At 40.4% G+C, this 14,843-nt stretch overlaps 1 protein-coding gene across 1 annotated transcript; it reads right to left on the reverse strand.

The window, feature by feature from the left end:
• Positions 1-3,095: 3,095 nt before the first annotated feature.
• LOC147167622 (vesicle-associated membrane protein-associated protein B/C-like) lies at positions 3,096-14,237 on the reverse strand. The gene is made up of 6 exons (XM_086087625.1): positions 13,972-14,237; positions 11,711-11,863; positions 7,716-7,819; positions 7,553-7,633; positions 7,115-7,294; positions 3,096-5,241 (listed from the first exon to the last, which is right to left on the reverse strand). Exons 1-6 carry the CDS (start codon positions 14,027-14,029, stop codon positions 5,086-5,088), a joined length of 732 nt encoding a protein of 243 aa, XP_085943751.1. The 5' UTR covers positions 14,030-14,237; the 3' UTR covers positions 3,096-5,085.
• Positions 14,238-14,843: the final 606 nt, after the last annotated feature.

Here is a 14,843-nt window from a genome sequence, read left to right on the forward strand (position 1 = left end):
TCGCGTTTCTTCCGAGAATCGATTTTTTGAACACCCGTAGTGGAAAGTACGTTTTAATTCTTGATCCTTGGCGTATATGAACAAAAACATGTCACAGGCATACAAAGACACCTGGGAACTGTTTCAGACTGGACAAAAAAAACTGCATCTATAAGTTAAAAAATCAATCTGCAAATGTTTCTCAAGGCTACAGTCAATTGGATCAAAATTGTTCCTATAAGATGAGAAAGAAAAGAAAATAAGCCCCCGGGAGTTTTCTTTCAGATGAATCAAGTTTCCAAACCTCAAACAGTTTGGTGGTTGAAGCTAACAAATGTTCTGGCAAGCAAAAAGAAATCAAATAAAACAAGAGTAGCGTGTTTGGACGGCACATATGCAGCAGATGTATGCTTTTTTGTTTTGATTTTTTTCCCCTTGCTGACATTTTACCTCCAATCTCCCGCCTTCCCATAAAATACACATAATTGACATGACATCACTTGAGCCGTGCGGTTAGCGTCCAAACTCTCTCACTCAAGTCAAATTTCAGACTGTTAAAAAAAATAGTTTGTTTTTTTTAAAGTTTTTTTACACAAATATGAGCTGCAGCTGCGCCGTAAAAGACATTATTGGCCTTGAGATGACTGGCTCTGTGAAATACATGCATTTTTGGGGGGCTTCAACTGCATTTCTCTGCTTAATATCTTGTCAAAAACCGATTTCATAAATAATTGTAGAACAACACGGCCTGATGCACTTTTTTTTTTTTTTAGGAACACTAGCAGTATTACAGATAATACTTTTTTTTTTTTTAAATTGTAGGTTTTATCAGTTGTCATTTTTTTATATTAATAAAATATTGTATATTTGCAATTATCAAAAATGATAATTGCACTATAAATAATTAGTTATAAATGTTTGCATATAATTAGCTTCATTTACAATTTGACAATAAATTGTACCAAAAAAAGAAGTACATTTTGACTGAGTGAATACTTTCCAGATGCACTCTACAAGTAATTTTGACATACTTTAGCATGTGTTTTTAAAAGTTTGGATAAAATTTAAATTATACAATTTTTAAGTGTAATAAAATAATTTAAAAATAAAATAAAATTCCACTTTTCATGATGTTAGACACTCCAGGTGACTAAGCACTGGGGGGGAAAAAAGATGAAGTGTTGAAATGAAAATTATACCAACACTGGCGGTGGTCGAGCTGCTTAGTATAATATACAACCAATTAAATACCAATCACATGCAGCATAAGTACAAGCAATCCAACTGTAATATAGAAAACCCAAGATGGACATGTAAAAACATTTGTGATGGACAACCTCTTAAACACAGTTGTTAGATCTAAGTATTAATATGACAAATTCATGGCGTCGTGTTTCTGTTCTAAAGGTTGGACTCACATAAATGATTGAAAAGGTTTATTGTTACAAAAGCTTCCAGACTGCATCCCTCTGTGCCAGTTGTCCGGGCTCCAAGCTTTCTTAAAGCCGCAGGTCCGTTTAAAAACTATTGTTTCTGTGGCTTCAACTGGAAAATGTATAAATGATACAATCCAAAAGTGTTTGATTTATGGGGACCACACCTGAAGGACGCTCGCAAATAAATCGACTTCGATCATGTTTGACAGTTTGACGTTCACGTTGTTGGAAAATAAACGCTCATCACTGGCAGCTGATTGTTTTCTTGAAGAGCTTTCATGCCAGATATACAATACACTATCATAATTACTGGAAGCCGCCTGATGGGATACTTAGTGGCCATGTACAACTACACTTTTTTTTAGTTTATTACCCGTCGTCTATTGAGCACTCCTTTTATTTTAGGCCAATCTTGACGGGTATATGATACGCTGCAGGTTAAAAAATGAAAAATATCACACCAAAATGAAATTAACGAGTTTTAGACAACATTGTATAGTTAAAATGTATTTGGTTTTGACTTTGCAAGATTTCTCTTCTGTGTCACAGCTTGGTCAATGTATATAACACTAAATTGCAAATTAAACGAAAAAACAAGGACATATATATATATATATATATATATATATATATATATATATATATAAAGGTTTGTCAACACAAGAGCTGTATAAAGCAAACACACAGAACTACACACAAAACATTTGCTAAACTGCTACCAAAAAAAATATATACAGTACAGGCCAAAAGTTTGGACACACATCTCATTCAATGTGTTTGCTTTATTCTCGATTGTCGATTCTCACTGAAGGTATCAAAACTAAGAATGAACACATCTGGAGTTATGTACTTAAAAAAAAAAAAAAAGTGAAATAACTGAAAACGTATTACCGCTATGTACACACGTGTTCATTCATAGTTTTAATGCCTTCCGTGAGAATCGACAATGTAAATAGTCATGAAAATACAATGCATGGGAAGGTGTGTCCAAACTTGTGGGATATGTTAAGTGATTTTTGGTCAGTGATCTGCTCGGAAAATCTTTTGACACCGACAATCACAAATGTTAAACCTGATCAATATTTACAATAGTAATACTCGTGCATATGAACGCAGTGACTGATTGTTTGTGTCATCGGAGTAGATATGACAAGAGTTTAGAGCTGAAACGATTAATTGAATCATTTATTATGATTCAATTACAAAAAAAAGTCTAAGTTGCAGCAGCAGGGTTAGAAGCATGTTGTAGAAGATGAGGATAGCAACCCCCAAGTGACAGATTTTAATGCAAAATCCATCTTTATAATCAGGTAATCAGTAGAATTTATTCCAAAAATATATGATAACTGCAGTCTTACAAGACGTTGTAACCGCCATGCAGTTACCAGAAGCTATCAGTTAGCCTAGCCTGTATTTCTGCTTCTATTGCAGCCCTGTGGCAACCGCGCCACACACTAAGAGCATTTAAGACAAACTTGCCAATTTTTTCCTCATCATGTGTGCAATCTCTATCAAAAAAGGAAGGTTAAGATGCAAAAAAATAAATAAATTGGCGTGTATATCTCGCTTCGAAATCAGAAATTTCCTATAAAAGCAGATTGCGGAAAATGGATGCAAATAAAATAGACCCCAGTAGCTTATACACACACAAACAGGAAATTACTTCACACAGCCAGGTCGGGACTTTAATTCCTTTAATTTATTAAGATGCTACATAGTCCAACCAGGTGGGATTTTGCTTTTATACACCAGAGAGACTACTTGACTAGGAATATTCATCTTTTTCTTCTTCTCAGATAGACTTATTTGTTTACATACATACAAAACAGTTGCTCAACTGCTTCAGGTGATGGTCACTGTAGTGTCTTTCCTGGATCAACAAGTATTTACACGTAAAATTGCCATCGCGTGGCTTAACCTATTTGCAAATTGGTGGTGTGTGTCATCATGGCAGGATAGTAGTGGTACAGTTTGAATTTTTATTATTATTTTTTTCACATTCTGGTTAAATTGTTGTATTTTTCTTGTGTCAGCTGTTTCCATGCTTGAGTGAAAAATTATTTTTTCTGCAAATACTATATGATGCAGGTCCGACATTCCAAATATTGAGTTGATCTCAGGTCTGCTCAGCCCTCCCCTCAGCAAGTCATCCTCAAACTAACCACTAAGCACAGATACAGTTTTAGGAACACACGCCTTTCAAACTCCTCCCACCCCATTTTTTTAAAATAAATTTTACGCAAATTTGGTAGATCGAACCATTTTGAACGTGATTAATCAATTTTATTAAAGTCAAAAAAAAAATAACTTGCTCCAGAACAGTGCGCTGTCATTATGTGGTCCCTCGAGGCTTTAGCTATATATGTATATAGATGTATAAATATATAGCGATACAAGAAGATCACACACTTCACCTTAGTGCATTAAACACAATTTCAAACGTGAACAAGCAAAACTGACAAATGTGTGAACAAACTACCACGATGTGGCGATACAGTGGCGATACAAAAAAAAAAGAGAGAAAAAGTTGAACGCCTCTGACAACAGGCCGTTTGCTAACATACATTTGCCTGGACAAAAACACTTAACAAATGTATGGCTCAGTAGGAAAAGATAAGGAAATGCTGCAAAGATTTTGTTGTCAATGTTGCCACGGAAACAAAATAACCCTAGTTTCTGCATGCACATTTCCTGTGTGTGACGACATTTCCAGGCGTGTGTTATATGCATCCATAGTGTACTGTAGTATCGGCCTGAGGAAAAACAAACTCGCCCAAAAAGGTCACAAGGCAAAGCGTTGGTCTGGTGAATATCAGCAGACGCCTTCGAAAACTAAATCTGGAGTTGGTTTTACCCGGCAACGGCATTAAATCTTAAATGCGCTTTTACAACGATAACAAAAAGAAAAGAAAAATCATAAAAATGAAACACAAATGAGAGGAAAATAAAAAGATCAGAAAATAGAATTGTGCAAACCTACAGCCAAATAATGACACAATTAACACCATTATAAAAGCAATTAAATTAGAATCCAAAAAGTCCAGATGCAACATTCGGCTGTGGACACATGCAATGAAGATGAAGATCCCCTCCACGTGGGGATGTAGTAATAGGAAACCGTGAAACTAAAAGGGAAGTACAGACGATTTCTTGCACACCGATCAAGGTTGTTCTTCAATCAAAGCGGATTTTTAGTCAGTCCCGCCTGTCTGGATGATCATCTGCTAAATCTCTCCCATAAGGGGTTTGGAGGTGGAAGGATCCCCTTTGGACATACTGTACAGTGGATGTGAGGGGGAGCTTACTCGTCATTGAGAAAATACACCTAACGCAAATTTTCTGCTATGCCCCCCCTCATGAACTTTGGTGAAAAGGGACATGAATGTGGTGATTAAGCAAGACCTGCAACAGCTTGTTCAGAAGACGGTGAGTCATTATTATTTTTTTGTTTCCTTGTTCCCCCCCCATGTTATTTTTTGTTTGTTTTTACTATAAATGAGGCTCAATCCAAACGCCCTGCTCCCAACGACGTCCCCCCCCCTTCCCTGCAGATTTGGCATCTTTGATTCTAACTCCTGCAAATCCCCTGCGTTTGATTTCATCCCCCGGGGGGAAAAAAAAGCATGCTGCTGCACCGCCCGCCCGCCCCAAACCCGACTGCGGCAGCGCTCTACAAGACCAACTTGCCCACGATGACGCCCACCAAAAAGAAGAGGACGATGAGGGCGGCCGAGCGAGCGCTTAGGCCTTCGTCCTTCTTCAGGCCGGTCGAGGAGTGCTGGGAGGACATAACGTTGCTCTTCCTCACCCGCAGACCGTCATCCTCCTGAGGACGGCAGACGAGGGAGGGAGGGTGGACGGACGGACGGACGGACGGACGGGGTTGGAGAGTAATGAAAGGGCCGTCATGTTCCAGACGAGAGGGGATGGCGGACAGGGAGAAAAGAGATGATCGTTTAGTCATCCCAGGGTTTTTTCCGCATATACATTTTGGAGATAGCCACCTGTGCCTGATTTCAGACCACCTCCGGCTCTAAAACGTCTGACGTAATTAAACTACATTATAGTTATAGAGACGCGGACGGCACTGTATCAAAAACACTTGGAAGCCGTTCCTAAAACTGCTGAACGAAAAGCTGCGAATGAAGGATTTTAATTCTCACTGCAAATGTCTCCGAAGATTTCTGGGATATTCAAACAGGTGAATTGGTTTGTTCTGTAACCAAGGCACATATGGAAAATATTAAGCCAACGTGACTAAAAGTCACTTTACAATTTATCTTTTCCCTTAACTTTCCACATTTTCCAAAAAACACAGAGCCAACGGTTTTGATCCACAGTAGCTGGACAAATTCACCTTGGCTCGGATATACGAAAGAAGGCATGCTTTGCAATATATACCAGATGCATATGCTGGACATAACATTTAATGACAGCAGAAAAAGAATAATGCTTTCCTCTAAAAGTTACAAAAAATATATATATATCGTCGCTGCCTTGTGAAAAACACTTGTGTCCATTTTTGTCTTTTTTTAAACATTTTTACGTTTATGGGATGAAACTGAATGCTATAACGGTGTATTAGGGCCACGTATATATATTTTTTTAGAGGGCGGGGGCAATATTCTGAGAAAAAAACTTGCACATTTGCGAGTTTATAAAGTGCCAAATTTGTGAGAAAAAAACTCAGAAACTTATGGGAAATACACATAGTGTACTACTCGGGTTGTTTGTGCCAATACTTTTCGCTCGGGTTTTCAAATAAGGAGATAGTAATGGCTTTAACCATATCATGTTAAGCATTCGCACTTTGAAGCGTTGGGCAGTGCCAGCGACAAAGACGCCTCGCTTTGCGAAGATCCACACCCTGAGGATCAAGCATGTAAGTTAATTTGTTAAAATGTACATTCATGTTTCCAGAATTATTATTTACACATTCATACATTTTGGTATTTTTTTAGTAGCTAAGTTGACGTGTTGAATCTGTTGCTCTCCGTCATTCACTTGCATTTACCTAAAATATGCTAGCTTCTGATTGGTTAGTGTTAGTCAGCTGACAGGGAGGGGATCAGGAAGTGCTGTCGCTCTAGCTGCCGTGTAAGACGAGTAAAGTTTAAATTAAGAATTAATCCGTCTCCATCCTGCCTTTTTATTTTATAAACAGTGTTTCATTAATCACCAATAAATCCTCACATTATACTATAGCTACGCTACGTGTATTTCTCGTTTGTTTCTAAGTTTTTTCCTCGCAAATTTGCCACTTTATAAACTCGCACATTTGCCACTTTATAAAGTCGTAAATTTGTGAGTTTTTTCTCAGAATAAGAATAATTATACGCCGTCGAAGAATGCAGACATCCCAAAAACGTAAAAAATACATTTTTAAAAAAAGGACATAAATGTTCACAGGCCAGCGACGATATGTATTTTTATTTTTTTTTATGTTTTTGTGTGTGCTTTCACAGCACTGCACAAACTAAAAGGGGTACATGATTATATTTTGCCAAAAATAATAGGAGGCTAAACTATTCTATTTTAGGGGTGACGGGCCACGTTTAAGACATGTATGACTCATTTCAAACCTCATAGTTACCTCACTTCGTCAGAACAATTAACGCTAATTGAGGACGCATAAAGTTCATACAGTAGACACCCGTCAGACAGTCGCCCCATCATGTATTCGCAGGCGCGCCACTTACCCTGATCTGTTTGTTCTCTTCCCGTAGCCTTTGAGCCTCCATCTGGAGCCTTTTGCACTCCTCCATGATCTTCTTCACCTCGCCGTCATCCAAGGTGGAGCTCATCGACTTGGACGGCAGCGAGGAAGACTCGGACTTCAGTAAGCTGGAGGACATCATCCTGTTGGACTCCATGTCGTGCTGATGACACAAAAGTTAAAACGAGCATTAAATCAACCAACTGTTGCTGATACATTCGCAACCACGACAGTACGCGTACATGTCACAATGCTGACGGAGGGCATGTGTGACATACTGTCGGTGTACAAATGAAATCTAGTGTTCATTAGGTCAATAAATTGAGAAGAAGAACAAGGACCGGATGGGTTTGATTTAGCATGGGGACAGATATGATTCTCAACCAGCGAGTGATTTGGTAAAAATAAATAAAGTACTTACTGTCTTTTCGTTCTCCGCTGGCATCTCAAAGACACACCTCAGCTTGGAGTCCATCAGCTCCTCTGGCTTCGCCTCCTTCCACTACACAAGGATCGATTCAATCGTGACGCAAACTGTCAAATAAGTCTATTGTTACTCATGGTAGTACAATAAACACACTCACCACTCCTTCCATGTCAGTCATGTCTGGGGGCGCGAGCATGGACTGAACCATGAACTTGTGTTTGCTCTTCTCATTTGGGTCATAATCAAAAGGTTGCAGCATGACTGAAAGACACAACAGACAGAAACTGAAAACACTGCAACAGGGGATCAGAATGAAGATTTTTGAAATGTAACTCCGATGGATAAGAAAGCACATCCAAGTGCCCAATTCCTATTTGATGTCTTTTAAACCACTGGTCCCTTTAAACTAATTCCACGTTAATGTTACCATGACGGTGAAACAATGACGGATCTACAAATGCCCCGTGGGGTTAATCGTTCTAACAGCTTCCAAGCCTGGTTTTCCCCCCACTTTCTTAGCATTACATATCCCCCTCTAACAAAAAGCAGGTGCTGCGCTGCTATACCACTTCCACCGATGGCCGCATCAGCCTGTGTTGCGCTATTTGATGTTGTTCCAACGGTTGAAAAGGTATTTTAAAGCTGTAACAATGATTTAGAATGATCACTTTCTTAAGCCGGGTCTGGCAGTGCATAGAGGATGGCTCAAATGCTTACTAATGGGGGGGGATCATTTCTCCTTTGACTACACTTTTTTTTTTTTATGTGGTTGTAATTTAGAGACGTATTGTGACATTGGCGCCATCTAATTCCAAAAATCCTGTTCTGCGGCTTTCTCTCAAATCAAATGACCTACTAATGTAACAGCTGGTGTAGCCATCAGGAGAGTTTTCACTTGTGGCACATGCCAATTGTCCCTCCATCGGAGATGTAGCGCACCGTTACAGCCATCAAGGCGGCTCAGTATCACAAAGCAGAAACAGACGGCATGAACAGATTGGGAACGTCCTGTTTCAATCAGAACCAATTTACAAAGCAATCCAACTTGGGTCCGAGGGGACGCCACTGGAGAACGGAGGCAGGAAAGCGCGTAAATTCTTTGGGCAACACAGTATCACATTAAAAGGTCCTTAGCCAAAACCTCAAGGGGGGGAAACATTACCATAGTAAGGGAATTTGGAGAGGTTGGGGATTTTATTATTATTTTTTTAACGTTTTTGATGCAAGAGCTTTTGAACACAGGCTAACAAAAATGCAATTCTGGTAATTGCATGATTTGGTGTTTTGACCCCACAATGGGCCATCATTTATAAAGCGAAGAGGTTAATTGTAGGTAATATGGGGAAGCAGGATGGTCACTAGCCTGCACGTTCATGATGAATGGAACCATTAGAAGGGTGGGGATGGGGGGGGATGAAACCTTCTTTTCCTCCGACTCAAAAAAGGACAGTCATAAGTCTATCTACAATCATGTGAGTAGATGCTCATCGGTTTCCTCTTTCAAATGACCCTAACCCTAAACAATTACTTATTTTTTTAATTAATAAAATAATAATAATAATAAATAAATATATATAAAATAAAATAAATAAATAAATAAATAAATATTTTTTTATGTCAACAATTACATGTAATTACTGGGTTCTACATTAACAGTAGCCGAGTATATATTTTTGCACATCTGGTAAAATCCTTCCATCGGGGATGGCTTGAATAAGATATAAAGCCCAGGAAAGGTCAAATGTTAAATATTCAGATTATATACTGCAAAAAAGAAAACATAACATGCAAAAGAATGCCACTACACAGAAGTAATATTTTCTTAAAGGCTTAGAAGGAACCCCGACTGTCATGACAAGTTTCCTCTATTTTATTTATTTGGTTGGTAGTTTTGTTACTAAAATAACTATGAGATTCATTCTCTAAAAATAATTTCCAGTTAAATACTTTTTGTAGAAACTTTATTGTTATTTACGTCGCAACGCATTCAGTGCGTAGTGACGTAGAACGGCGGCTGACTCTCTGCCGAGCAATGTGAAGTAAAGCCTTGTAGCGTTCCTAAAGAAACAACACGTGATCGGGAGAGTGGAAGTGGACTACAGTGAGCGAACAAAGAGATGTGAGGTGAAGCAGACTTGTTGGCCCATAGGGAAACCCTGCCAGGATAAAAGCACTAACGCTTACAATATGTATTCATAGTCGGGCCTCTTAGCCGAGCAGGATTTCTTTCTCCTGATTGTGCTCTCGTGGGGTACACCGTGTCCAAATGTAAATCAAAAGTTAAAGAAAACAGGGATTTAACGCAGCCGACAGCACTTAAACCCGCCTCCCTGCGAAGGGATTTGGGCTACAGCTCGGTGGGTTCCCGTCTGTCCCGTTTGTTGTGCTAACGACAAACTAATGAGGCTTGTTCTGCAATAAAACAACTGTTATTTTATATCGCCGTGTCGTTTCGCTCCCGGCCTCCCTCGGAATGTTAGCGCGTCTTGGAATGTCAGGCAAAAAGGTCCCCTGAGGAAACCCAGCGTTTGTGGACACAGATTTTTCTAACACTTGTGGCATGTATTTTACCACAGATGCTACTGCTGTAATGCTGATTCCAGCGGGGCAACATTCCTGTGGTCAAGGCTACGTTTAACATACGGCCAGTTCAAGCGCGTCAAGATTGCTTTGCTTGATCGGAATTGCGCAACAGTAAGAGCTGCCAATAATGATAGCATATAGAGCAGGAGTCTACAACCTCTGGGCCCCAGACGGGTACAACTCTTTTTTTTCCGCCTCTGATACTCTATGAAAAATAGGTTTGCTGTGAATGAACATCGCTGTTAGCTTCGCGTCGCTAGATTTGGCTAGTCCGATCGCCTCAAATCTTAAAAAAGATTGGGGATACAAGGGTACATTGGTATACAGTGAAACCCCCCCCCCCTCCACTATTCAGAAATACACCATCTTATATGTTTGTTTTTAGCACAAGTTATGGAGTCTGCAATTTTGTTGCGTTTGTATATGTTTCTTAGTGGGGCATTTTACAAAATAAAATAATCTAAAAAAGCTATTCATTTGAAATGATATGAAACTGTTTTTGAGTCGTCATTTTAAGTTATGACAAGAAATTGTAAGTATTTTTAGATGTGGCAACATTACTGTACTACATTTGCCTCCCTTGGGATCTTGTGTGATGCTATTTTAGAAAATGCTCCTTTTCACGATATGGTCAGAAAAAAGGCAAACATTTTCACTTCAGTAATGTCACCACGGCAGCAATGCTGCTCAGGCTTAAGTTGGTGCGACGCCGCGGGTTTATGCAAGGTCACGAGGGGATTGCACATAGTAGCAGAGCCCATTTCAGCCCGGCATGGGTGCTGTTGGAGGATGAGGGAAACCCTGCTTCAGACTGAAAACATGTCTGTTGCTATGGTAACATGAGCTAATTAAGGCAACTCAAAAAACAATCGGATCTATTTCTATCTGACATGAAACTTCTTAGTATACGCAGACAATGTCTTCAATTTATTGACAAATCACACTTTGGGTTAGAAAAGGGGTGATAAATTATGACATTGGTACCCACAACTGCGGCAACAGAGGGACCATGTAATTTTATCGCCCACTGCTGACCAATGTCTGCAATTGCACACTGTGCGAGTTGAGGAAAGTATTGGTGAAGTGAACAGACCTGTGTCTGCCCAAACAACACAAACACACATTCAAAAGCTACCACTGTAAAGCCCAACTACAGAAACAGCATCTGCAATAAGGTATGGTCTAAATATGCTACAATTAAGGGCGTGTCCGTCATTAAATCAGCAAAATAACTGCTGACAGCAGCCAGTGGAGTAATGTGGAGGCGAGCTTCATTTAAATCAAGTGAAGAGAGAACCCTTGCCAACTAAACATTAGTAACGATTGTATTATTTATGTATTATGTCTATTTTATTATTCACGTTATGCATTTATTGGTTACTTCCGTGTTGTTGCTTGTGGAGACATGCGGGTCGTTTCATGTGCCCCATGAATTTAAATAGCCATTTTGGCATATGTGTTAATTAGAAAGTGCATGGAAATAGAATCGGATATAGTCATTAAGTTGGAATTGCGTACTCAGACCCAGAGTGTAAATCCAGCTTTACACACAACAGTAAGTGTAATTACCCGAGACGTTGATGGAGGTGCCCGCATCGATGATTCCGCTGTTTGGCCGCACGCAGTACCGGCGCGGCGCAGTCGTTTTCACCTTGAAACACACATTCCGGTCCGTCGGGTTGGCGAGTTTGAGATTGGTGGTGACCACGTCAGAGAACGGACCTACGAGAGAGGAAGACACATGGAGCAGCCGTTGCTGACATCTGACTATAGACTCAACACAGGATTCAACAATCAAGGAAATGAATGTGTGGCTTGTTAAGTGTACGAGTGATGCATTATTACTATTTTTAACCATAAGACTCATTAGTTCTTTAAAAAATATCTAACTTTATAAAGGAAGTTGTTAAAATTCTGTCTTTCCTAACTTAGGTGAACTGTGTGAAACTGTGTTGACAGGGAGTGACAGCGAGCTATGGGATCATGGTGCATTCATCTGATCCGACTAATTCAAAGACATTTTTTTACTACTGCCGTTCAACAGCCACCCCAAGAACTAGCGGCGCCTTAACCATCTCATATATCCTAAAACGATCAATTAATTTGGACTTTGACCTGAGCATTTCTTGTCATGCTCCTGGTTAAGACATTCACCAGATGCTAGAAGCCAGCCTGACAAGAGCTCAATCACTTTGACTGATCGTCGCTGTGGTTATTCCTGTCTGACAAGCTTCCCTCAGACCTGAGAAAAGAGTGCAGGATTTCCACCAAATACCCAGTGAAATGTATATCCTGATGGCTAAAACTGCTGAGTATATTAGTCACCTTCTGTCAAGAGAGGGGCCATGAAGAATGAAGGTACAGGCCGGATTCAAAAACCTGTCAGGCACTGCGCCAGAACGGCATAGTTCACGTTGGTCAGGACATTGGAAAATCAATGAAATCTCAGAAATATCACAGCAACAATATTGAGTACTCTTAAATTTACCTAAACAATTTTTTTTGTTGATTAGATGGTTGCTATGACAGATGGTGTCATAAATGTGTTCTTCTATGTCTTGGACCACCGAGCAAGTGGCCACACTACAAGTGTGAAACCGACCAGAGCCAGTCTGATCATTGCGGCCTACCGCCTTCCGTGAGACATAATTTTACTTATTTTTTGCCATACTAGAATAAAGTGTAATTGCGCATCCACTACAGTAGTTGGCAGTGGCACTCTCATTCGAATATTTGCTCATCTGCAGAACACTAATATTTATAGTCGTGGCAGAGAGTTGTGGGGGTGCTAAGCATTTAATTTTTCTGCTTACAAGGGGGAAGGGGGTATTTGATATCTGGCCGAGTGCTTTCTCAGCGTTTTCCCACACATTTTATTTTTACATCTCAATGCTACGACAGGGTTGTCTATTAACGCCACTCTCTTAAAACACAGTTGAAAGGCACATGTATTTTGCACATGGCTCTACTTCGAATTTAGCATCAGCTCCCAGATAAAAGTTTCATTCAGCTCAGCAAACATCGGAGTGACAGATACTTCCTTCTCCTGCTGAGTAAAGTTAGGGGTATGGGCGTTCAGACCCCTTGTAGCTTTTTCTTGATAGATACACGCCACTGATAATAGCTGATGCACCTGATCTGACATTTTCTTTATGTTAAATGTTTGTGGACACAATTTAAGATTTTGTTTGATATGTGCAGACTACTTTCTTTTTGGCTAATTCTAAACACGGCCACATCAGTTGTGCACAAATCGTCAACTACATTATTTCAGTTTTTCTATTCCGCTCAAAAAGATGTTATGAGTTGTCCAGATTATAGGTCACATTCACGGTGGAAAATGTCTTATATGACAAAAACGTGGTATTAGGGTGTGTAGACTTTTGTTGATATGACTGTAGGTGTCAGCTTGTCAAGTGTCAAGCCGACAGGGGCGAGCCAGCCAATCAGAGGGCGAGCTAATGTTAGCCGGCTACACCTGCTCGAGACGTCAAAACTAACAAATTCACCCAACGATAAGCGATTTAAGACACATTTCTCCCATTTGCCCTTTTTAAGGGGAAGTAAAAACATTTCGCGCCTGCCTTTTACTTTAAAATGGAAGCTCCTGTAGGAGGAATTGTGCGACAGGGCCTTGTGTCAGATGCTAATCCAGCTAGCTGCCCGGCTAGCTGCTGTCATCTGACCCGCAGTCACTCGCGAAACAAACCGGATTCTCCCCGTTCACTGCTCAAAAGCACGAAAATGGTCCACTGATGTATCTTACGCCAAACTTTGGCGTCCTAACCATCCCCCTCCGAACCCCCGGGCCCCCCTCCCCTTCTCCTCACCTCGGAATTTCAGTTCGTGTTGAGGCTCCAAGAGCAGAACCTGTTCTGGCCTAGCCATGACCCAACGAGCTGGAGCTGGAGCGGGAGCTGGAGCGGGGGCGATTGGGGCTGGGGACCCACTTGTGGAAGGTTGGTGAATGTCACGGACTCGGCGACGAGACTAGCCGGCCCCCCCGGTCACCACTGGAGCTAGCGACGGCTGTTGTGATGCAGCAGCAGCGGGCAGGAAGGGAGTGAGAGGCAGGCCGGTGACGTCACTGCCTCTGCATTGCCACCCAGCGGGGAGGGTGATAGGGTGACGAAGGGTGACGGACGGGGTGTTGCTGGGTGACACCCAAGCAACGACAGGCTCTGTGGGGGGCTGCACTTAATGAGAATGTGACAAATTCAGTTACATTTACTGTAATCTATTCAAACAGAATGCACCCGTTTTAACATTAACACTCCGCTTAACTGTAGGAAAATATAAACTACTTGAATCATGATTCAATTGTTAACTGTCTCTAAGGCGTCTTGATAGTGTTTATTATTTTTTAGGTAGTGTAACTTTTTTTTTTTTTTTTCCTATTTTTAAAGAGCTCAGTATTGTTCATTCGGAAATGTCATCATCATTGCTCTTTATTTTTTTTTTAGGTAGTGTAACTTAATGTTATGGTTAGCGTTAGCCTACTAGTTATCCATACAATTGCACATATCATCAGGGCTGCAGGTGAACTGCACTATTGAATTAGCATGGTAAAAGTTTACATCATACTCCTTTTGTAGTTTGTGGTGATAGATTTATTCAAAATGGCAATCAAACGGAACCAGTTTTTTTTTTATACCTGCCAATAAAGAAGGGGGGGGGGGTGTAAAAAAGTAAACAAAATGTA

This window comes from Leptonotus elevatus, chromosome 10 (assembly GCF_054856555.1).
Source record: "Leptonotus elevatus isolate MCC_2025b chromosome 10, RoL_Lele_1.0, whole genome shotgun sequence".
In the NCBI taxonomy this organism is placed as follows: domain Eukaryota; kingdom Metazoa; phylum Chordata; class Actinopteri; order Syngnathiformes; family Syngnathidae; genus Leptonotus; species Leptonotus elevatus.

Coding starts and splice junctions, on each gene's coding strand:
- LOC147167622 (XM_086087625.1), bottom strand. CDS start 14,029: ATGGCTAGGCCAGAACAGGTTCTGCTCTTGGAGCCTCAACACGAACTG. Junction 7,820..11,710: donor CACCTCCATCAACGTCTCGG/GTAATTACACTT, acceptor TGTGTCTTTCAG/TCATGCTGCAACCTTTTGAT. Junction 7,295..7,552: donor CAGCGGAGAACGAAAAGACA/GTAAGTACTTTA, acceptor TTGTGTCATCAG/CACGACATGGAGTCCAACAG.